The sequence below is a fragment of the Balaenoptera musculus genome, chromosome 5, assembly GCF_009873245.2.
Source record: "Balaenoptera musculus isolate JJ_BM4_2016_0621 chromosome 5, mBalMus1.pri.v3, whole genome shotgun sequence".
NCBI classification, from domain to species: Eukaryota; Metazoa; Chordata; class Mammalia; order Artiodactyla; family Balaenopteridae; genus Balaenoptera; species Balaenoptera musculus.
Window position 1 is genome coordinate 56300089 of NC_045789.1, and position 26191 is coordinate 56326279.

A 26191-nucleotide genomic window follows, 5' to 3' on the forward strand; every position below is an offset into this window, starting at 1 on the left:
TCTACCTTATCATTCAGGTATATTAGGACAAAAAATTATCTGAAAGTCATTACTTTGAACTTAAACTTTACAAAGAATTTTCCAATTGATTATTCAGTTCATAATTGCATGATATGATATATTGACATATGTTCTTGATTTGCTTAATTTTTTAAACTTATTAATTATTAATTTATATTATACTTCAGTTACAAAATTGTTATGAAGAACTTTCCTTTTTCATCTACGTTATCTTCTGTGTTAAAAATATAGCCCTAAAACCAAATGCAAATAATAGAAACAAGAATGCAAAATAATTATTTTAGAAAAACTATTTACCGTGAGGATTTGGGTGGAAAATCTCCAGCTTTTTTTCTGTCAGGTTTTAGTTTATGTTTTATAACTGACTGTAACCCACTTTAATTTTGTTGTGCATACTATTAATGTGTTTAAAATTGACCCCTTTTATTATTCCTATTCCCAATGGCGATGATAAAAACATGCCAACAAATAAACCTAGCATGAATGAAACCATCCAGGTAACCTAGCTAGCTCTTTTTCTGTTTTGTTTTTGTTTTTCCTTAATATAAATTGTCTTGAAACTATGGAAACATCACTGAATCTTTCTTAGTCTCTACTTGCCCAAGATTTACTGAACACATTTCTGTTTCTTTTATGATTGTTTTTTCCTCAATATACTTTCTCTCATCTAATTCTTACCTATTTGATTCAAAAATCTGTATAGCCCAACTGCTAGAATAATGCTATTCTGTTTTTTAAATGAAAATTTTATCAAGATAATTGTAGATTCACATGCAACAATACAGAGAGAGCTCTTGCACACTTTGCTCAGTATCCCCAGTGGTAACATTGTGCAAAACTATAGTATAACATCAAAAGCAGGATATTGACATTGATGCAATCCACCAATCTTACATTTCCTTGTACTCCTTTGTGTGTATGTGTGTAGACAGGTATGAATTAAGTTCTGTACAATCTGGTCACTTGTGATGGTTCGTGTATTTACCATCACAGTCAAGATATTGAATAGTGTCAACCTCACAAGGATCTCTGCTGTTGCCCCCCCTTTTTTTTCCCCGAGGGATGACCATTTATTTTATTATTTATTTTATTTTATTTTATTTTTGAATTTTATTTTATGTATTTCTTATACAGGAGGTTCTTATTAGTTATCTATTTTATACATATTAGTGTATATATGTCAATCCCAGTCTCCCAATTTATCCCACCACCACCACCCCCGCCCCCCATGTCCGCCCGCTTGGTGGCCATATGTTTGTTCTCTACATCTGTGTCTCTATTTCTGCCTTGCAAACCACTTCATCTGTATCATTTCTCAACATTCCACCTATATGTGTTAATATACGACATTTGTTTTTCTCTTTCTGACTTACTTCACGCTGTATGACAGTCTCTAGGTCCACCCAAATCTCTACATATGACCCAATTTCATTCCTTTTTATGCCAGAATAATATCCCATTGTATATATGTACCACATCTTCTTTATCCATTCATCTGTCAATGGGCATTTAGGTTGCTTCCATGACTTGGCTATTATAAATAGTGCTGCAAAGAACATTGGGGGGCATGTGTCTTTTTGAATTATGGTTTTCTCTGGGTATCTGCCCAGTAGTGGGATTGCTGGGTCATATGGTAATTCAATTTTTCATTGTTTAAGGAACTTCCATAATGTTCTCCATAGTGGCTGCATCAATTTACATTCCCACCAACAATGCAAGAGGGTTCCCTTTTCTCCACTCCCTCTCCACCATTTGTTGTTTGTAGATTTTCCAATAAAGCCCATTCTAATGAGTGTGAGGTGATACCCCACTGTAGTTTAGATTTGCATTTCTCTAATAATTAGTGATGTAGAGTAGCTTTCCATGTGCTTCTCAGCCATCTGTATGTCTTCTTTGGAGAGATGTCTATTTAGGTCTTCTGCCCATTTTTGGATTGGGTTGTTTGTTTTTTTAATATTGAGCTGCATGAGCTGTTTATATATTTTGGAGGTTAATCCTTTGTCCGTTGATTTGTCTGCAAATATTTTCTCCCATTCTGAGGGCTGTCTTTTTGTCTTGTTTATAGTTTCCTTTGCTGTGCAAAAGGTTTTAAGTTTCACTAGGTCCCATTTGTTTATTTTTATTTTTATTTCCACTACTCTAGGAGGTGGGTCAAAAAAGATCTTGCTGTGATTTATATCAAAGAGTGTTCTGCCTATATTTTCCTCTAAGAGTTTTAGAGTGTTCGGTCTTACATTTAGGTCTTTAATCCATTTTGAGTTTATTTTTGTGTATGGTGTTAGGGAGTGTTGTAATTCCATTCTTTTACATGTGGCTGTCCAGTTTGCCCAGCACCACTTATTGAAGACACTGTCTTTTCTCCATTGTATATCCTTGCCTCTTTTGTCATAGATTAATTGACCATAGGTGCATGGGTTTATCTCTGGGCTTTCTATCCTGTTCCACTGATCTATACTTCTGTTTTTGTGCCAGTACCATATTGTCTTGATTACTGTAGCTTTGTAGTACAGTCTGAAGTCAGGGAGTCTGATTCCTCCAGCTCTGTTTTTCTTTCCCAAGATTGCTTTGGCTATTCAGGGTCTTTTGTGTCTCCATACAAATTTTAAGATTTTTTGTTCTAGTTCTGCAAAAAGTGCCATTGGTAATTGGAGAGGAATTACATTGAATTCGTAGATTGCTTTGGATAGTATAGTCATTTTCACAATATTGATTCTTCCAATCCAAGAACATGGTATATCTCTCCATCTGTTTGTGTTATCTTTGATTTCTTTCATCAGTGTCTTATAGTTTTCTGAATACAGGTCTTTTACCTCCTTAGGTAGGTTTATTCCTAGATATTTTATTCTTTCTGTTGAAATGGTGAATGGGATTGTTTCCTTAATTTCTCTTTCTGATCTTGCGTCCTTAGTGTAAAGGAATGCAAGAGATTTCTGTGCATTAATTTTGTATCCTGCAACTTTACCAAATTCATTGACTAGCTCTAGTAGTTTTCTGGTGGCATCTTTAGGATTCTCTATGTACAGTATCATGTTATCTGCAAACAGTGACAGTTTTACTTCTTTTTTTCCAATTTGTATTCCTTTTATTTCTTTTTCTTCTCTGATTGCTGTGGCTAGGACTTCCGAAACTATGTTGAATAAGAGTGACGAGAGTGGACATTCTTGTCTTGTTCCTGATCTTAGAGGAAATGGTTTCAGTTTTTCACCATAGAGAACGATGTTGGCTGTGGGTTTGTCATATATGGCCTTTATTATGTTGAGGTAGTTCCCTCTGTGCCCACTTTCTGGGGAGTTTTTATCATAAATCGGAGTTGAATTTTGTCAAAAGCTTTTTCTGCATCTATTGAGATGATCACATGGTTTTATTCTTCAATTTGTTAATATGGTGTATCACATTGATTGATTTGCATATATTGAAAATCCTTGCATCCCTGGGATAAACCCCGCTTGATCATGGTGTATGATTCTTTTAATGTGTTGCTGGATTCTGTTTTCTAGTATTTTGTTCAGGATTTTTGCATCTATATTCATCAGTGATATTGGTCTATAATTTTCTTTTTTTTGTAGTACCTCTGACTGGTTTTGGTATCAGGGTGACGGTGGCCTCATAGAATGAGTTTTGGAGTATTCCTTCCTCTGTAATTTTTGGGAAGAGTTTGAGAAAGATGAGTGTTAGCTCTCCTCTGAATGTTTGATAGAACTCACCTGTGAAGCCATCTTGTCCTGGACTTTTGTTTGTTAGAAGGTATTTAATCACAATTTCAATTTCATTACTTGTGATTGGTCTGTTTATATTTTCTGTTTCTTTTTTAAACACAATTACCGCCTTCAGGAACAATTCCTGTTCCATAACTAATCTCTGGCTACCACTAAAATCTAAACATCCATTTTTAAAATCTTGAAATTTTAAAAATGTTTTGTAAATGGAATCATACAGTACATGACCTTTTAGTTTGGAATTTTTTTCTCACTCAGCATAATTCCCTGTAGATTCATCCAAGTTGTTGTGCATATCAAGTTGGTTTCTTTTCATTGTTGAGTTGTATTCCATGATATGTATGTACCATAGTTTGTTTAACCATTCACCTGTTGAAAGATATCTGGGCTGATACCAGTTTTTGCTATTATCAATAAAAATGCTATGAACATTCATGTATATATTTTTGTGTCAACCTAAGTTTTTATTTCCGTGGGATAACTATCCAAGAATACAATTACCTGGGTCTTGTGGTAATTGCATGTTTAATTTTGTAAGAAACCAACAAAATGTTTTCCAGAGTGGCTGTGGTGACCATTTTACATTCTTACCAGCAATGTAAGAGTGATCAGTTTCTCCACATGATTATTAGCATTTGGTGTTGTCACTATTTTATTTTGTCCTTTTGGACAGGGGAGTAGTGGTATCTCATTGTGGTTTTATTTGAGATCTGTAATATCCAATGATGTTCAACATTGTTTCATGTGTTTATTTGCCTGCCATACTGTTTTCAGTTTCCCAACTCCTGTGTACTCATATTACAAATCAAATATTATAACTTTGATCACATTCTCCTGATCAAGAAAGTTAACAGATACTTTTTGCTGTGTGAGAAAGATCCAAAATTCTCATCCTGGCCTTAGAAAACCCTTATAATCTGTCTCTAACAAACCTCTTTAGTTTCAATGATTAACTCAATGATTCAAATATGTAGCAAGTATCTAGAGAATATTTATGTAATATGGATTTGTAACCAGGAGTGGGGAAGCAAAATAAGGGAAAACAAAATGATTTCTCAACAGATACTATCTTAAAGTTTCCAGGGATGATGTAAATATATAATAATTGGCACAAAGAAACATATTATTTAAGAAAGAATATTAATTTTCATAATTAACATTCTTTTGATAGTAGTGTGTTTCATTGCTCCAAAATTTACTTTTAAATATTTCCAAAATATTCTGCAGCTATTCTTCCAAAACTACATTATAAATCAAGTAATTCTTAATAAACATATATAGGAAAATAGGCAATATGCGTGACTAGAGGTTCATATCTTTAAAAATTAAAAATTTTAACAAAATGTAAAAGGATAATCATGAATCATACTGGGCTTACTTGTTTTTTTTTTTTTTTTAACCACTGCTAAAGAATGAACAAGTATGAAGATATTGATAGTATCTCATAAAATCTATATCTTTTAAATTTAGTTGATGTCGTTGGAGATATTATTCATGCTGTCAGGGCAAACAAAGGAATAAATAGTAAAAAATCTTGATGAATTATTTCCTATGAGAAGAGAGTGGCATGGACATATATACACTATCAAATGTAAAATAGATAGCTAACGGGAAGCAGCCACATAGCACAGGGAGATCAGTTCAGTGCTCTGTGTCCCCCTAGAGAGGTGGGATAGGGAGGGGGTGGGAGGGAGACACAAGAGGGAGGAGATATGGGGATATATGTATATGTAAAGCTGATTCATTTTGTTATAAAGCAGAAACTAACACACCATTGTAAAGCAATCATACTCCAGTTACAAACCAATTATAAAATAATACTGAATTTTATATTTAAAAAAAAAAGAAATATCTCACAAATTAATCAGTGCAAATGAAATAGCCAATAATTAAAACCCATCAAGGAACTTTAAAAAGGGTTCAAACTGACTAAGGCAGACAGCAGAAACAAGAAGAACTACAATCCTGCAGCCTGTGGAACAAAAACCACATTCACAGAAGATAGACAAGATGAAAAGGCAGAGGGCTATGTACCAGATGAAGGAACAAGATAAAACACCAGAAAAACAACTAAATGAAGTGGAGATAGGCAACCTTCCAGAAAAAGAATTCAGAATAATGATAGTGAAGATGATCCAGGACCTTGGAAAAAGAATGGAGGTAAAGATCAAGAAGATGCAAGAAATGTTTTTAAAAGATCTAGAAGAATTATAGAACAAACAAACAGAGATGAACAATACAATGACTGAAGTGAAAAATACACTAGAAGGAATCAATAGCAGAATAACTGAGGCAGCAGAAAGGATAAGTGACCTGGAAGACAGAATGGTGAAATTCACTGCTGTGGAACAGAATAAAGAAAAAAGAATGAAAAGAAATGAAGACAGCATAAGAGACCTCTGGGATAACATTAAACTCAACAATATTCACATTATAGGGGTTCCAGAGGAGAAGAGAGAGAGAAAGGACCCGAGAAAATATTTGAAGAGATTATAGTTGAAAACCTCCCTAACATGGCAAAGGAAATACTCACCCAAGCGCAGGAAGTGCAGAGAGTCCCAGGCAGGATAAACCCAAGGAGAAACACGCCAAGACACATAGTAATCAAATTGGCAAAAATTAAAGACAAAGAAAAATTATTGAAAGCAGCAAGGGAAAAATGACAAATAACATACAAGGGAACTTCCATAAGGTTAACAGCAGATTTCTCAGCAGAAACTCTACAAGCCAGAAGGGAGTGGCAAGATATACTTAAAGACATGAAAGGGAAGAACCTACAACCAAGATTACTCTACCCAGCAAGGATCTCATTCAGATTTGATGGAGAAATCAAAAGCTTTACAGACAAGCAAAAGCTAAGAGAACTCAGCACCACCAAACCAGCTCTACAACAAATGCTAAAGGAACTTCTGTAAGTGGGAAACACAAGAGAAGAAAAGGACCTACAAAAACAAACCCAAAGCAATTAAGAAAATGGTCATAGGAACATTCATATTGATAATTACCTTAAACGTGAATGGATTAAATGCTCCAATCAAAAGACACAGGTTTGCTGAATGGATACAAAAACAAGACCCATATATATGCTGTCTACAAGGGACCCACTTCAGACCTAGGGACACATACAGACTGAAAGTGAAGGGATGGAAAAAGGTATTCTATGCACATGGAAATCAAAAGTAAGCTGGAGTAGCAATACTCATATCAGATAAAATAGACTTTAAAATAAAGAATGCTACAAGAGACAAGGAAGGACACTACGTAATGATCCAGGGATCATTCCAAGAAGAAGATATAACAGTTATAAATATATATGCACCCAACATAGGAGCACCTCAATACATAAGGCAACTGCTAACAGCTATAAAAGAGGAAATCGACAGTAACACAATAATAGTGGGGGACTTCAACACCTCACTTACACCAATAGACAGATCATCCAAACAGAAAATTAATAAGGAAACACAAGCGTTAAATGACACAATAGACCAGAAAGATTTAATTGATATTTATAGGACATTCCATCCAAAAACAGTAGATTACACTTTCTTCTCAAGTGTGCACAGAACATTCTCCAGGATAGATCACATCTTGGGTCACAAATCAAGCCTCAGTAAATTTAAGAAAATTGAAATCATATCAAGCATCTTTTCTGACCACAACACTATGAGATTAGAAATCAATTACAGGGGAAAAAAACGTAAAATACACAAACACATGGAGCCTAAGCAATACGTTACTAAATAACCAAGAGATCACTGAAGAAATCAAAGAGGAAATCAAAAAATACCTAGAGACAAATGACAATGGAAACACGACAATCCAAAACCTATGGGATGCAGCAAAAGCAGTTCTAAGAGGGAAGTTTACAGCTATACACGCCTACCTCAAGAAACAAAAAAAATTCAAATAAACAACCTTACACCTTACACCTAAAGGAACTAGAGAAAGAAAAACAAACAAAACCCAAAGTTAGCAGAAGGAAAGGAATCAAAGATCAGAGCAGAAATAAATGATATAGAAACAAAGAAAACAGTAGCAAAGATCAATAAAACTAAAAGCTGATTCTTTGAGAAGATAAAATTGATAAACCATTAACTAAATTCATCAAGAAAAAGAGGGAGAGAACTCAAATCAATAAAATTAGACATGAAAAAGGAGAAGTTATAAAAGATACAGCAGAAATACAAAGCATCCTAAGAGACTACTACAAGCAACTCTTTGCCAAAAAAATGGACAACCTGGAAGAAATGGACAAAATCTTAGAAAGGTATAACTTTCTAAGACTGAACCAGGAAGAAATAGAAAATATGAACAGACCAGTCACAAGTAATGAAATTGAAACTGTGATTTAAAATCTTCCAACAAACAAAAGTCCAGGACCAGATGGCTTCACAGGTGAATTCTATCAAACATTTAGAGAAGAGCTAACACACATCCTTCTCAAACTCTTCCAAAAAATTGCAGAGGAAGGAACATTCCCAATCTCATTCTATGAGGCCACCATCACCCTGATACCAAAACCAGACCAAGATACCACAAAAAAAGAAAATTACAGACCAATATCACTGATGAATATAGATGCAAAAATCCTCAACAAAATACTAGCAAACAGAATCCAACAACACATTAAAAGAATCATACACCAGGATCAAGTGGGATTTATCCCAAGGATGCAGGGATTCTTCAACATAAGAAAATCAATCAATGTGATACACCATATTAACAAACTGAAGGATAAAAACCATATGATCATCTCAGTAGATGCAGAAAAAGCTTTTGACAAAATTCAACACCCATTTATCATAAAAACTCTCCAGAAAGTGGGCATAGAGGGAACCTACCGCAACATAATAAAGGCCATATAGGACAAACCCACAACAAACATCATTCTCAATGGTGAAAAACTGAAAGCATTACTTCTAAGATCAGGAACAAGACAAGGATGTCCACTCTCACCACTATTATTCAACATAGTTTTGGAAGTCCTAGCCATGGCAATTAGAGAAGAAAAAGAAATAAAAGGAATACAAATTGGAAAAGAAGAAGTAAAACTGTCACTGCTTGCAGATGACATGATACTATATATAGAGAATCATAAAGATGCCACCAGAAAACTACTAGAGCTAGTCAATGAATTTGGTAAAGTTGCAGGATACAAAATTAATGCACAGAAATCTCTTGCATTCCTATACACTAATGGTGAAAAACCTGAAAGAGAAATTAAGGAAACACTCCCATTTACCATTGCAACAAAAAGAATAAAATACCTAGGAATAAACCTACCTAGGGAGACAAAAGGGCTGTATGCAGAAAACTATAGGACACTGATGAAAGAAATTAAAGATGATAGCAAGAGATGGACAGATATACCATGTTCTTGGATTGGAAGAATCAACATTGTGAAAATAACTATAATACCCAAAGAAATCTACAGATTCAATGCAATCCCTATCAAATTACCAATGGCATTTTTTATGGAACTAGAACAAAAAATCTTAAAATTTGTATGGAGACACAAAAGACCCCGAATGGCCAAAGCAGTCTTGAGGGGAAAAAATGGAGCTGGAGGAATCAGACTCCCTGACTTCAGACTATACTACAAAGCTACAGTAATCAAGACAATATGTTACTGGCACAAAAACAGAAATATAGTTCAATGGAACAAGATAGAAAGCCTAGAGATAAACCCACGCACCTATGGTCAACTAAGCTATGACAAAGGAGGCAAGGATATACAGTGGAGAAAAGACAGTCTCTTCAATAAGTGGTACTGGGAAAACTGGACAGCTACATGTAAAAGAATGAAATTAGAACACTCCCTAACACCATACATAAAAATAACCTCAAAATGGATTAGAGACCTAAATGTAAGACGGGACACTATAAAACTCTTAGAGGAAAACATAGGAAGAACACTCTTTGACATAAATCACAGCAAGATCTTTTTTGATGCACCTCCTAGAGTAATGGAAATAAAAACAAAAATAAACAAATGGGACCTAATGAAAGTTCAAAGCTTTTGCACAGCAAAGGAAACCATAAACAAGACGAAAAGACAACCCTCAGAATGGGAGAAAATATTTGCAAACGAATCAACGGACAAAGGATTAATCCCCAAAATATATAAACAGCTCATTCAGCTCAATATTAAAGAAACAAACACCTCAATCCAAAAATGGGCAGAAGACCTAAATAGACATTTCTCCAAAGAAGACATACAGACGGCCATGAAGCACATGAAAAGATGCTCAACATCACTAATCATTAGAGAAATGCAAATCAAAATTACAATGAGATATCACCTCACTCCTGTTAGAATGGGCATCATCAGAAAATCTACAAACAACAAATGCTGGAGAGGGTGTGGGGAAAAGGGAACCCTCTTGCACTGTTGGTGGGAATGTAAATTGATACAGCCACTATGGAGAACAATATGGAGGTTCCTTAAAAAACTAAAAATAGAATTACCATATGACCCAGCAATCCCACTACTGGGCATATACCCAGAGAAAACCGTAATTCAAAAAGACACATGCACCCGAATGTGCATTGCAGCACTATTTACAATAGCCAGGTCATGGAAGCAACCTAAATGCCCATCAACACACGAATGGATAAAGAAGAAGTGGTACATATATACAATGGAATATTACTCAGCCATAAAAAAGAAAGAAATTGAGTCATTTCTTGACAAGTGGATGGATCTAGAGACTGTCATACAGAGTGAAGTAAGTCAGAAAGAGAAAAACAAATATCGTATATTAATGCATGTATGTGGAACCTAGATAAATGGTACAGATGAGCTGGTTTGCAGGGCAGAAGTTGAGACACAGATGTAGAGAACAGACATATGGACACCAAGGGGGGAAAACTGCAGTGGGGTGGGGATGGTGGTGTGCTGAATTGGGCGATTGGGATTGACATGTATACACTGAGGTGTATAAAATTGATGCCTAATAAGAACCTGCAGTATAAAAAAACAAACAAACAAAACAACTAATACTAAACTTTCATTGGGTTATTTGTATGGAAATATGTTAATATAAATGTTTCAGACATTACATGAAATTTCTAAAAATCTTATATGTTCTGGTATAATGTTATAAGTAATAATCCTAGTTATTACTTTAAAATGTATATCTCAGAAATAACTAATTTTCTTGCCAAGTGCATTATTATGAACTTTCATCAAATCTTTAACTGTGGTCATTTTTAAGTCTTTTGTCATTTACAGACAGTTCTGGGTGTACTATGATGCTTTTGCAAATATGTTCCTATAAAAGGGTTTCATCTTCAAGAAATTCATGGAAAAGACTCTGACAAGTACAGGTTTCTGGTAACTGACTGTACTGCTGAACTGAATGAATAAGCATTTTCAGAACTCTAATGAAAAACTGATGAACTCATAAAAGTGCTAACAAAAGATCAAGATGAAAAAAAAATTAATTATATGGGACTGAGTGAACTGATGAGGATGAGTATAATTTTTGTGACTTTCTGTCTGAATTAAAAAAAAAAAAATCCCACAAGGACTCAGAGGCAAAGAATATACAAATCAATTTTCATTGCAAAGTAAAGGAGCTGTTACAGTGGAGGATTACTGGACTGAATGTCAATATTATGACATAGTATGAGTGTGTTTCATGTTTGGTAATTGCAATCATTGTTGCTTTTGTTGTGGTCATCCATGTACAATGCTTGCTGTCAGTCTATTTATCTCTTGTAAAAATAAAATACAGTGTGTGTGTGTGAAAAAAAAAACATAGGAAGAACACTCTTTGACATAAATCACAGCAAGTTCTTTTTTGAGCCACCTCCTAGAGTAGTGGAAATAAAAACAAAAATAAACAAATGGGACCTAATGAAACGTAGAAGGTTTTGCACAGCAAAGGAAACTACAAACATGACGAAAAGACAGCCCTCCGAATGGGAGAAAAAATTTGCCAACAAATCAACGGACAAAGGTTAATCTCCAAAATATATAAACAGCTTAGGCAGCTCAATATTAAAAAAACAAACAAACCAATCCAAAAATGGGCAGAAGACCTAAATAAACATTTCTCCATGGAAGACATACAGATGGCCAAGAAGCACATGAAAAGCTGCTCAGCATCACTAACTATTAGAGAAATGGAAATCAAAACTACAATGAGGTTATCACCTTATACCAGTTAGAATGGGCATCATCAGAAAATCTACAAACAACAAATGCTGGAGAAGGTGTGGAGAAAAGGGAATCCTCTTGCACTGTTGGTGCAAATGTAAATTGATACAGCCACTATGGAGAACAGTATGGAGGTTCCTTAAAAAACTAAAAATAGAATTACCATATGACCCAGCAATCCCACTACTGGGCATATACCCAGAGAAAACCATAATTCAAAATGACACATGCACCCCTATGTTCATTGCAGCACTCTTTACAATAGCCAGGTCATGGAAGCAACCTAAGTGCCCATCGATAGATGAATGGATAAAGAAGTGGTACATATATACAATGGAATATTACTCAGCCATAAAAAGGAATGTAATTGGGTCATTTGTAGAGACGTGGATGGATGTAGAGACTGTCATACAGAGTGAAGTAAGTCAGAAAGAGAAAAACAAATATCGTATATTAATGCATATATGTGGAGCCTAGAAAAATGGTACAGATGAACCGGTTTGCAGGGCAGAAATAGAGACACAGATGTAGAGAACAAACGTATGGATACCAAGGGGGGAAAGTGGGGGTTGGGGCAGGGGTAGGATGAATTGGGAGACTGGGATTGACATATACACACTAATATTTATAAAATGGATAACTAATAAGAACCTACTGTGTAAAAAAATAAAATAAAATTCAAAAATTCAAAAAAAAAAAAGAAAGAAAGAAAGCAAGCCTAAGGAAGGAAGGTAACTTAAAAAAAAATGCTGCAAACTTTTAAAAAATAAATGAAAATTTATTTTTAAAATTCTTCCTCACAGTCCCTTTATTTAATTGCCTATTTTGTAAAAAGATCTGATTTCAGTGGACAGCAGATAAAAACGTAAATATGAACATTTGTGATTTGACATTACTTACAAAGTATTTTCATAAAATATATTAATTTAAACATTTTTGAAAAGTTTTGCCATGCCATTAACAATTGTTTTATTGCAAGATATTATCCTATACCTACATGCACATTTTAGCACATTGCTAAGTTAGAGATCTTGGCAATTACTAAAAAATGAAGCATTCCACACTTCTAAGCACCGTACTTTTTCTCAAAATTAATACTTTGGTTGGTCTGAAATTGCCCTGTTTTGATCCCTACTTCTGATTAATCATGACTGCTTCCTCCAAAACCCTATCTCTCAGAGTCCCAAACTGGCACATTGAGACCAGAAAGATTTGTTAGAGTCAGATTAGAAGGGCTTTTGAATGCTAGATGGAGAATTTGGAAATTTTTTTCCATAGGCAGTAGGTATTTATTAACTTTTTGTTCAGAGAAACGTGATCAAAGTGATATTTTTTGATATTTCATGTGAGTACGTAGAAGTCAAAGGGAGCACTTAAAAAACGTATGAACCATATTCCAGCAGATTTGAATCAAATAGGTGAGTGTTGGATGAAATAAAAAGTAATGCATGCGGAGAAACATAAAAGAAACACAAAAATATTTGGTGATTAAGTGTAAGTAGGGGTTAAGAAAAATTCAGCGCTACTTAAAAGAAACCAGAAAAAGATAAAATTAGTCTGGTTTGTTGGTTTGATTTATGGTATGTTTATTTATTGACGCTTTTTTTTTTTAAATGCCATTGGGGGTGGATGTGGTATAAGGGTCGATTTTAAACATGTTTATTTTTATGTGAAAATAAAATCCAAATAAAGGGAATAGAGGTTTTGATTTTTTTTTTTAATAGAATGATCCTCTGAAGACAAATATTAGTTGGAGATATAAATATGGGACTCTTCAGCTTATAGTTAACTGATGCCATGAGCAAAGAAATATCTATGAGAGGTAGGGCAAAAAAGAGGTAGAAAGGGAGAAAGATGGAAAGAGATAGAAAGAGAGCTGGAAAGAAGTGGGAAGGATTAAGAACCAGCATTCATCAGGAACTGCTCACACATAAAATGTTGGAAGAGAATTCAGAGCCAACAGAACTGACAAAGCAGTGCTTCAGAGTGGGAAAAAGAGAAAACATCTCATCTGATGTATAGAAACAAGAGAAGAGTTTAAAAGGCGGAGTGTATGTTCAACAAGGTCAAATACCTCATTATAGTGTATGGTAAGGTAAATGGAGAAGTACTCATTACATATGGCAAATATATCATGCATAGAACTCAAAGGCAGAAGAGACGTTTCAGAGGAAATTTAGTAATGTTGGTTCTCAGAAGATGAGGCTGGCTCTGGATGACTCAGTCAAGATGCTGAAAAATAGGAGAGAATAAGAATGACAAATAAAACAGGAGATAATATGTATATGTAATATCTTCTATTTAAATAAGGCTGGCAATAGTTGAAGCTCTATGCTAAGTGTTATCTCTAAACAGAAATATAATGATACAGGGAAATTATCCCTAACTGGAGATTAATGAAATGAGACTTTACAAGGTTAAATAATTTGCCTTAACCCAAATGTACAGTAAATGTTGGACCTGTATTCAAATTCAGTTTGAACTAATAATATCAGTAAGTTTAGGTATAAGAATTTGTTCTCTCCAAGAGAAATTATCTGTTTAGGCTTGTAAGTAGCAGAGAAGCAGTCTGTAAGGAAATGATAATCTCTCCTGGAGGGAGATCTTTAAAGATCATTATCTTGGAAGAGGCAAGAAAGATTCTAACAGTGGAGTTAGGTAAAGCAAAAGAAGGGTATAGAGTTGTATTTAACCATGGAGTTCAGACTTGATCACTCTCTTTTATCTATAAAGTTTAACATTTCTAAAATGTGGGAAGTTAGAATGGATTAGTCTACTGAGAAAATGAGGAAGACTCATTATGGGGATGACTCTGTAAGGAAATTAAAAGAGAGAATCAAAAGCTTTGGAGCACAAATGAAATAACATTGAACTTATTTGGACCAAATTTGCATGTTTTTCTCTAGAAACAGTGCCACCTGCCAAAAAGAAAGTCGACTGAGAAAATAAGTAATTTAAATTTAGAAATTAAAAAAGCAAATCTTGGGGAAGGCTACTACTAGTGATAGTGGGGTAGCTTTGCCCTACTACATTTATACTGTTCACCAGTAATAAATTCTCTACCACAGACCTCAGCATCAGAGGATAGGAAAAAGCAGGGTAAAGGGACCTTGAATTGCAACTATTATTATCCAAGAAGAGGGAGGGGAAGAGTATAGATTTCTATTGTAAGTAGTAGTTTTCCTCATACATGAACCACTTTTTGCCGATATTGGGCTCTTGAAGACTGATCTGAAAGGGTTGAAAATGTAGATCAGTGTAAGAAGGTTGTCAGAAAGTCAGTCAATTTTGGTTAAAAGAATAAATGATGAGATGACAAGACTAGAAAGGGTAGCATTTAAATGTCCAAAACTATTGATAGGGCCAAGATCATGTAAGAGACTGTGAAAAACAAAACATGGGAAATATAGTTGTTATTAGTTTTGGTGACGTAAAATTTGTTATCATGCCACTCTGAACTTATCAAAATGATAATGTCATTAAACAATAAGCATGCTAAGGTATCCTATTGAGGGTTTCTTGAGAACATTAATAAAATTTATTTTGCTCTATAAGTTTCTTATTTTAATCAACTTAGCTATCAGCACAAAAGAAAAAGTCCCTTGCTTTTTTAGGTACAACTATCTAATTATGTTCATATTCCTCTTATGATAGTAATTGTGTTATTAAAATATAAAATATTTCATCTAAATTCGTGTATTTAAAAAAGATCATGTAAACAAATCTAATCTTACTGTAGATACAAAGTTCTAAATGTATGCCTTGATATTTTTGAAAAAGCGTTCCTACTAATAAAGTATATTTAGTGTTTATATTCTGCTTGAAATTATAGTTTTTAAAATTATATTCAAAATAGTGATATCATACGAGGTCATAGCCACATCATTTTGGACATTTTGGACATTTCAACCTATATCTATAAGAAAAAGTCCTATCTAATATAATGAGACTTTTTTTTTCCTAGAGAATGGCCACATGCAAACTCTTAAAAACGTCAAATCTCATATACTTAGCACCTCCTATTTAGGAGGTGTTTGAAATCAAAAACAAAGTTCCATTTTGTCTTGCAAACCTAAGATTGCTAAATTAATACTATACAAACAATGACATTCTTTTTTATGATAAGGAAATAATCAGTGACTTAGTGGTTCTTTCCAATTTCCATTTGGAGAATAAATATTTCCTCCTGAAGATGTCTTTTCAATTACACACCATTGAGAAGAGATATAAGGGGAAATCTTAGCCAAGTGTGGGTGAATTGCTTAAACCTTGCATTGATTACTGACTATTAAGCAGCTCTTATTTGAATGCATATGATCCCTGTAACCACAGGCTATATTTTCTCTGTCTCCTATCAGCAGTTGCAGCATCCAGCGATCAAAGCCAGATTCCTATAATTGCTGTGTCTGTGACAGTGGGAGTCATTTTGTTGGCAGTGGTTATCGGCTTCCTCCTCAGTGGAAGGTAAGACAGGAAGCTGTGCTTCTGAACTTTTACAGCTGATCTCTTCCTTACCTTGATCTGACCATATGGCTATTAAACATATCCCGAAACAAATGAGGCGAGCAATATATCAGTAGATAACCTGTATGTAGGATGTATTTCTCAAGCCGTACCTTGTCCATGTTAGTGCTAACTTTTAAGCACACAATTCCTCTTTTCCAGGTATACTGTCTACACAAGAATAGTATTAACTTGTTATTATTTATTATGTTGTTAATATAACCATATCTTTTTCTGATATAGTTTATTTTAACCTGAATTTTATTTTTCCTCTCAAAAGTATTGAAGTATCCTCTCAAAAGCTTCAATTTTAGTGTTTGGGAAGGTCTGTGTCTGTGCCTGATATTTTAGAAGAATAAAACTAATAATTCTAGTTAGCCAGAGTTCTATCCTAACAGGGTGATGGATACAAAGCAGACACACCCACAAACAAGCATTTTGAGAAATAACCACCCATTTTTTATGATTGCATTTATTTTCAGCTTCTGAATGATTTCAACCTGAATACATCAATCATAGTGTATACTGATTTAAAGTGAATTTTATTGAATGTTGTATCAATAGATACATTAATATGTGTATTACCTATCTACATTTTTCATTTTGAACAAAAATAAAAGAGATAGAGCCCCAGCAAGAGCTTATGTAGAAGGTATCTCCTGACATTGAGCTGAGCATAATCAACCTTCCTAAAAAAATAAACAAATAAAAGCGTGAGTGTGTTCTACTCCTACAGCAAATGTATTTTCACTTTTCATCCAGGCCACTATTAGAAGGGATATTCCATAATGAGAGCTGTCCATTTGAAAATGTTTTGGTGTTAGACTGTTATAGAAAATCTCATGAAAATCTTCATGAAGATATTTATTTAAACCTGCACAAATACACAAAAATATACTATAAGGTCCCAAAAAAAGTCATAAAATCAATATTCATATTGATTTTGTACTGTTTTACTCATTTACTTTTGACTCTTCAGCACCTACTCAACTCACAAATATATAGAATTAGACATTTTCAATATACTGCATATTGTATTCTGAAAAGATGTATGACTACATCCTTAAATTACAGTAGTGACATTTTATTTTCATAAAACACTGTTACTTCCCTTGAACGTCCTTTCTCTTTTCTGAAAATTCCCTTTCTTCTAGTTCTTGTTGATTTGAGTGTGGAAAGTTTTCCTAAGAAATCATTGCTTACTTTTAATGTTAGGATAGCAGTGATACATTTTTAGAATTGCTAAATTCTAAATTCTTCCCACAAACTGGGAAGAAGTTTGTGTTCTGTTGAGGACAGCCAGTCCTTCCCAGTCAGAGGCCGGCTAGCTCGTGCCCCACTGATCTCTTCCCTCTGAAGTCACTTTGGGAGAATGCTCTACCATTGTCCCTGCTTTCTGGAAGAGAAGCTAATTCCACCAGTCTTGTCATAAAAACTCTGCTCAGGTTTCGATCAAGTAAGATAATTGAATTGAGTTAATTGTAACTACTAAGAAAACTACCATGAGATAATGTGTCTTTTCTACCCCAAAAGGGTGGATAACTATGATACATTTGCAAAGCTGGTTTGTAATATCATTTATTTACTTCTGAGAAATGGTTGGCCTCTTCCTTTCCAATAAATCCAGAAGCATTAGTTATATTTAGGCACATGGGGATCATAAGAAAATATTATTTGTCGGGTCCACTGAATAAAAATGGAGGAAAGAGCAGACGTCTAAAGGCCAATAAATTTGTGTGTTTGAAGGTTTATTAAAGAACAAATAAAGTATAGGAAGTATTTTATTATAGACTTAGCACACTTTATCTGTTTAACCTAAGTATTGTTAATGTGAATTTACTGATGACATTCAGCTAAGGATTCTCGCTTACCTATATATGAATCAGCCCCTGCCCTCCCCAATTTTTTCCCTAATGCATACAAAATTGACTTAAAAGCAATTCACTTCGTTACATCTGCAGCATTAGACAAAGTGAGAGAAGATTCAATCTACCTACTATTTGGTAGCTGAAAGAGAGTATAGCTTTAGCACACACATACACACACACACACACACACACACACACACGAATTCCATATCTATCTGAAACTACCATACAAGAATAACTAAATCTTAGTATATAGAAATGTTTAGTGTATTTCTCAGTTAAATAAAAATGACATCTATACCCAAGAGGCAAAGCTTAATTTTCAGCATAACTAAACCCAAGACATGGTAAGATAATTTTGGATCTACTGTCTTACGGAAGTATATTACTATTTAAAAATAGCAATACCTTACAAATTTGTGCATTGTTTATTCACTTTAATTTTTTTTCTTAATTACACAGACTGTGATGCTGAGACTAGGAATTTGCAATTTAAAGGAAAATACACTTTACTAAAAATCAATTTGAGATTTATATTTTTTTACCAGCAAATTTTTTGCACCAAACTTTTACTTCATTTTGTTGAATGCACATTCTTGAATTTCAAGGGCATTTGTCTTATGATAGAAATATATTTGACCAAACAAAGAAAAGTTTGGGCCAAATAGAAGAGAGCTGGCAAAGTGGTAGATTTTAATCCAAACAATAATCACATTAAATGTGAATAATCTAAACATACCAATTAAAAAGAGACTGTCAGTTTAGATAAAAAGGCAAAACCCAACTAGATGCTACCCAGACAAAGATGACGGTGAAGTTGTAAAGGGGGTGTGCATATTTGGGGTTTTGGGGGTTATTGATTTGGGTGGTAGTTGTACAAAGTATTTCCTTTGTAATTGCTTGTTAAACTCCATTTTATATACTTGATATGTATATTCCCAATAAATAAATAAAGTTAACTGGCAATCAAAAAAAAAAAAAAGAAATATATTTGGCCATTTTATTTTACTTTTCATGAACAGGTTATTTTATGTTTGTATTATATAAACATACTTATTCAAAAACTAAATGATATGATTCTAGAAAGGCTTTTCCTATCTCATTCAAGGCAATGAACTTCGCAATTTTTGTTGGGACTAAGAAAATTGAACCTACCTCTTAGTACATAGAGTATACTGATTAACTCAGTAAAGTTTTGTCAAATAAAAGAAAAACTAAATGAAGAGGTGTGGACAAAGCCTAACACAAATTTGGGAGTTACCTTTAAGCAATAGCAAATTATTGAAAAAAAGCCTTTTCTAGGAATGTTCTAAAGACAGTGAATTATATATATTTCTCCCTCTTCACTGTGCTAAAATATGATTGATAAACACAGAAAAACATAATAACACTTAGACTCCAGTCTCACTTTGAACTTACTCTCTTATATCACCTTTTAACCTCTTGAATATATTATAAACCAGATATTTTCTCTTACGTAAAATGTCTTTTAATTACAAATAATTTAACTCAGTGGTGATATAGACTTAATTCTGATATATTGCAAATATATTACTATCATCTGTATGTAATATTCATTGACAATTTATATCATCATTTGGGCTCAGAAGCAGCTATGTATTGAAAGTACATATTCATTGGCAATTTGAATTTTTATTCAGACCAAAGGAAAAAAATCAGGAATATAACACATTGAATACTATGAGAATAATCTATTTCAAAGAAAGTAATAAACTTTTTTATTCTAAAATACATTGAAAATGAAAAATAAATTAAATATAGAGACTTTCTAATCGTTTTAGGCTAAAATTGATTATGCAGAAACCTCTTGGAGTCTTCTTACCTAGATACAGTTAAAATAATATAGACAAGTATCAATCCTGAAGGGAGAAAGTTCTATTTAAAAAATGACAAAGAATTGTAACATCATTTAGGATTCTATCAGTTTTAGAAATCATGTGATCATCTTGTTTAAAGGTGCTAAATATTCCATAGAGCATTTTCTGCAGGTTTCAGACTATCCTTTTTACTTTCTTTTCTATTACTTGTAAATGGTGTTTTCATGGGACTACAAAATAATTGACTTGTTCTCAGCAAACTATGAGCTAATTACCCTGGGCTGAATATAAATTAAACCTCCTAATATGCACAGCGTGTTGTAATTCTTTTTGGTTTTTTAGGAGTTTTTTTGTAATTGTTTTTTAATCTTTCTCTTTTATCAGTAATGACACTGCACATTGATAACTTTCTTATTATACCCTAATTTTGTGAGGTTGTCTCTTATATATACAATTTTATAGATATAAATTGTTTAATCAGTCTTTCAACCAATGATGTCATCTCCACACTCTTCTAGTTACATATTTGAGAAAGTCTTCTACTTTGACCTTCTCTTTTTCTTTCCTTTGAAGACAATCATTGATACTATTAGATTGACTTTTTTTCTGTGTCCCTATTTTAAACTTGGGACTTCATTCTGAAAATTGACTACTGGACACTTTCTTAGTCTGATATAAAGCTTAAATTAACAGGATTTAGTTGTATAGGAAATACAAAGGAAAACATCTTTCAGTGTACAGAAACTATTTCTTTGAAATTTGCTCAATATAGACACCCTGGGATAAAAGAATATATTTTAATATTTTGTCTCTTTTATTACTTATGAATTTAATTAAATCTTAAGAAAATTTCAGAGCTTTGCTTTTTTATTTCAATTAATTCCACTTGTACACTGAGAGGTTAAAGATACACACATGTAACACACGTGCATGCCCACACTTATGTGTACTTATCTTTCATATAAACACAAAAAAGATAAAGCTGTTTGCCAATTTTAAAATTGGAAAACAAAACCAAAAACTTATAGCTCCTGAAGGGGCAGAAGGAATCCTTCAAGATGCTTAGTCTTGGATATGATTCTAAGGCTATTAATATGTGACTTTATTTCTGTGATGTTCCTGATATGATAAATTTAGTCTAAGGGGTGGCTTAATGCCTATAAAAAGGATTAACTATTTTCCAGGCAAAAAATCTTCCCTTGCTTGTTCTGGTCATGTTCAAATACTGTGGTTAGACATGCTAAATCCTGTTTCCCTTTGTCTTTCATTAAACAATTGAAACTCAATCGATTTGAAATGTCAAATCATTTCCTGAGGCAAAAATTCTTCAGAAATCAGTTAATACTGTACTTGGAGGCTAGGTACAAATTTAAGTTACTCAGACCATGTCAGAAATTTAGGGGAAAAAACAGATTTATGAAAACACTGCTTTCAGGGTTTTTTTTGTTACTTAAAAATAATATTAAAATGTAGCCTTTTGTAATTTTTTTTAAGTCTCTTGAAGTCTAATATGTTGTAAATGACACACTCTTCCCAATTATCCATTACAAACATATATTGAGTATTTATTGCATATAAAACACCAAGAAAAGTCCCAGGCATTTAAAATAAAAAGGCAATGTCCTTTTTTCAAAGTGTTTCCTAGTTAAATTAGTAGTCTGATAAATGGACAGAATTTCATAAACAGAATTACAGCAGCCGGGGTTAAGTAAAAGAGTTTAAATTGGAATCATTTCCTTCATGATAACATTTTTTCCTTTGTACCAAAATGATGGTATGATTCATTAATTCAAGAAATATTTGACTTCTTATTAAATGCCTGCCACAGTTCTTATGTTAGGGAAAACAATAGCTTGATGGTAAAATATGCTGGACTTAGAAACATTTCTTCAAGGTCATTTGGAGCCAAATAAAATAATTGTACAGGCATCTTGAATGCAATTATTTAATTCAGACAAATGCCAGAGCTCTGCCCACATTTGATATCAAAGAATAATAGCTTCCAAAGTGAATGATTTTTTAGGCTATGTAGCATTTTAAAACCATCAGAGAAGCATCTTTGCCTAACGGAAGTAACACAATAATAATATTGATAATAATAAGTTTAATATTGTCTAGCATGAATTACATACTACCTACTACTAGGCACTGTTCCAAGGACTTTACATGTAATATTTTAAAGTTTTTTTTTTAAATTTTATTTATTTATTTATGGCTGTGTTGGGTCTTCGTTTCTGTGCGAGGGCTTTCTCTAGTTGCGGCAAGTGGGGGCCACTCTTCATCGCGGTGCGCGGGCCTCTTGTTGCGGAGCACAGGCTCCAGACGCGCAAACTCAGCAATTGTGGCTCACGGGCCTAGTCGCTCCGTGGCATGTGGGATCTTCCCAGACCAGGGCTCGAACCGGTGTCCCCTGCATTGGCAGGCAGATTCGCAACCACTGCGCCACCAGGGAAGCCCTACATGTAATATTTTACAATGCTATGTCTCAGTATCAGCTCTATATCCAATTTATACTTCATAAAAGTTATCTTCTTGATGTTTCTTGAATCTTGTAAAAATAGTCCAGCTGTAAGGCTTTTGCATTGGCTCTTCTTCCTGTCTAAAACTCTTTTGACCCAGAGAACAATATGGCTTCCTCCTTCTTTCTTTGCGCAATCTAATTCTCTCAATTGAGCTGACTAAAATGATGACCCATGATTCCTTCCTCTGCACATCAGATATCCCTTACCCTGGCTTGTCTGTTATAACACTCATTGCCATTATAGTATGTATATCTTATATATATTATAATATATTGGGTGGGCCAAAAGTTTCGTTCATTTTTTTCCCCATAAGATGGCTCTAGTAACACTTAGCTGTCTTTAAGTTCATTCAAAACAGTTTTGTTAGATTGTATGTTACAGCTGTCAGATCAGCATGCATTTTAAAAAAAGACATCAAAATTGGTGAATTTTTGTGTAGCCATTTTAATATTGAAGATGGAAGAAAAAAGCAACATTTTTGGCATATTATGCTTTATTACTTCAAGAAAGGTAAAAACGCAACTGAAATGCACAAAACGATTTGTGCAGTGTATGGAGAAGGTGCTGTGACTGATCGAACGTGTCAAAAGTGGTTTGCAGGGGGCTTCCCTGGTGGCACAGTGGTTGAGAATCTGCCTGCCAATGCAGGAGACACAGGTTTGAGCCCTGGTCTGGGAAGATCCCACATGCCGCAGAGCGGCTGGGCCCGTGAGCCACAACCACTGAGCCTGTGCGTCTGGAGCCTGTGCTCCGCAACAAGAGAGGCCACGATAGTGAGAGGCCCGCGCACCGCGATGAAGAGTGGCCCCCGCTTGCCACAACTAGAGAAAGCCCTCGCGCAGAAACGAAGACCCAACACAGCCAAAAATAAATTAATAAATTAATAAATTAAAAAAAAAAAAAAGTGGTTTGCAAAGTTTTGTTCTGGAGATTTCTCACTGGATGATGCTCCACGGTCAGGTAGACAAGTTAAAGTTAATAGTGATCACATCTAAACAGTCATTGAGAACAATCAACGTTATACCATGAGGGAGATAGCCAACATACTCAAACTATCCAAATCAAGCATTGAAAATCATTTGCACCATCTTGGTTATGTGAATTGCTTTGATGTTTGTGTTCCACGTAAGTTAAGCGAAAAAAACCTTCTTGACCATATTTCCACATGCAATTCTCTACTGAAATGTAATGAAAAAAATCCGTTTTTAAAACAAATAGTGACAGGCAATGAAAAGTGGATACTGTACAGCAGTGTGGAATGGAGGGATGAGATCATGGGGCAAGAGAAATGAACCACCACCAACCACACCGAAGACCAAGGCCGGTCTTAATCCAAAGAAGGTGATGTTGTGTATCTGGTGACATTGGAAGGGAGTCCTCTATTATGAGCTCCTTCCAGAAAACCAAACAATTAATTCCAACAAGTACTGCTCCCAATTAGACCAACTGAAAGTGGAACTCGACGAAAAGCGTCCAGAATTAGTCAACAGAAAATGCATAATCATCCATCAGGATAAGGCAAGACCGCATATTTCCTTGATGACCAGGCAAAAATTGTTACAGCTTGGCTGGGAAGTTCTGATTCATCTGCCATATTCACCAGACATTGCACCTTCCGATTTCCACTTATTTCAGTCTTTACAAAATTCTCTTAATGGAAAAAATTTCAATTCCCCGGAAGACTGTAAAAGGCACCTGGAACAGTTCTTTGCTCAAAAAGATAAAAAGTTTTGGGAAGATGGAATTATGAAGTTGCCTGAAAAATGGCAGAAGGTAGTGGAACAAAAGGCTGAATACAGTGTTCAATAAAGTTCTTGGAGAAAGTGATAAATGTGTCTTTTATTTTTGCTTAAAAAACCAAAGGCACTTTTTGGCCCACCCAATATATATATTTCTTCTGTTGATTTTTTGTCTGTCTCCCATACTAGAATATAAGCTCTAAAATGATAGGGATTTTTATCTGTGGGTTCCTGCCCCTTAGAACACTGTCTAGAACCTAAATTATATTATATAGTCAGTTAGTGAGGGCCTGGGTCTTGAGCACAGCTCTTACTTTAAGACATTTGCTCTTCACTATATAACTTCCCCATGACTTATATCATTCAACTATATGATTTTGGTGAAATTCTGATCTCTTATATGTAAAGCCACTGAATATTTACTGCTAAAGATAATAATATTAACATTTAAGAACCTTCCAAACTGCTATGAATAAAATAACTCTTAGAAATTAAAGTCAGCGATATCTTACCACTAAAGTAAATTAAGGAATACATTGGGTTATAGTGAATTTTCCCTCTATTCTACACTTGGCAATTATACCTGGTAAACTGTATCTATTCTAGAATCACACATATCAAATGTCACCAACCCCATGACCATTCCTGATTTTGTGAAAGCTAGTTAATATCACTTTTGTTTTCCCTCAAAACTTTTTTCCCAATTGAAATGATTTTAGTTCATCATTTTATATGTGTCTCCCCTGATAGATATGTATTCATGTTGAACACAGATTCTAGTGTAGTTTCTCAATAAATGTCCAATGACTGGATGACTGGAAGAGTGAAGCTGGAGTTGGAGACTCTTGAAAACATGCTTCGAACTAGCTTTCCAGCATTATCACTATGTGTTTTTGACCTGGATTCCTTTGGTTGCATATGACAGAAGGCACATTCAAAGTGGTTTTATCCAAAAGATAATTGTAGATCATATAGATGAAAAGTTCCAGAGATTTTTTAAAAATCCAAAATACAGGCACTTAATAGATCCAAATGGTAAAATATTCTCTGCTATGCAATTGGAGACACATGATTCAAGAATGCTCTGGCACAAATATGGTATTTAAAGGCACTGATCAGAATGAAGCTATTTGGGTAGAGCCCTGGGGCTCTGATATGTATTGAGAGATAGAGTGAAGGAGGAAGATCCAGCCAAAGGAGACTGAGAAGGAGTGGTCCATAAAGTAGCAGGAGACCAGACAATTGTTGTATTCCTGAAGCAGAAATGGTCACCATCTTGAATCCAGCCCCTACTTTAGAGCTTTTGACCTTCACTCTCACAGGTGGCACATGCTCTGACAGGAACCTAATACACAGCCCCACAGAGTAAACCAATCAGTAGCACTGAGACCTTAACTAAGAAGAGTATGGGGAAGCTATACTGCATGGCAGTACAGTTAGGATTCGTGCCTGAACCTGAAGTAGGGTCAGTCTCAGACAACACACGTGAACTAAGAATGAAGAAAGAAGATCTCACGTGGTTTCTTTTTTCATATCCTCTATTTCATCTCTCAATATTTAAACCTCACCCACATGTCAAAACTCACATCAACTGTTCTATCATAAAAACATACTCAGTTCCTTTAGCTGAAGTATTCTCCCCTTCCACTTAAGTCTCAGAACAATATACCAGTGTTTCTCATGGAATGTTACACTTTCAACCACAAATTATAGTAAATATGTTTTCTTTTCTGCCCTCCAGTAAGTATATAGAGGATAAAGACTTCTGTGGCTCTCCCACATAACCTAATTGAATGAATACCTCATAAATTATTGAA

At 34.4% G+C, this 26191-nt stretch overlaps 1 protein-coding gene across 1 annotated transcript in view; it reads left to right on the plus strand.

The window, feature by feature from the left end:
• EPHA5 (EPH receptor A5) overlaps nt 1-26191 on the plus strand; it is a 313822-nt gene that overhangs the window by 214116 nt on the left and 73515 nt on the right. Inside the window, exon 8 of the mRNA XM_036854004.1 lies at nt 16263-16368. Coding sequence (XP_036709899.1) covers nt 16263-16368 — 106 coding nt within the window. The remainder of the gene's footprint in view (nt 1-16262; nt 16369-26191) is intronic.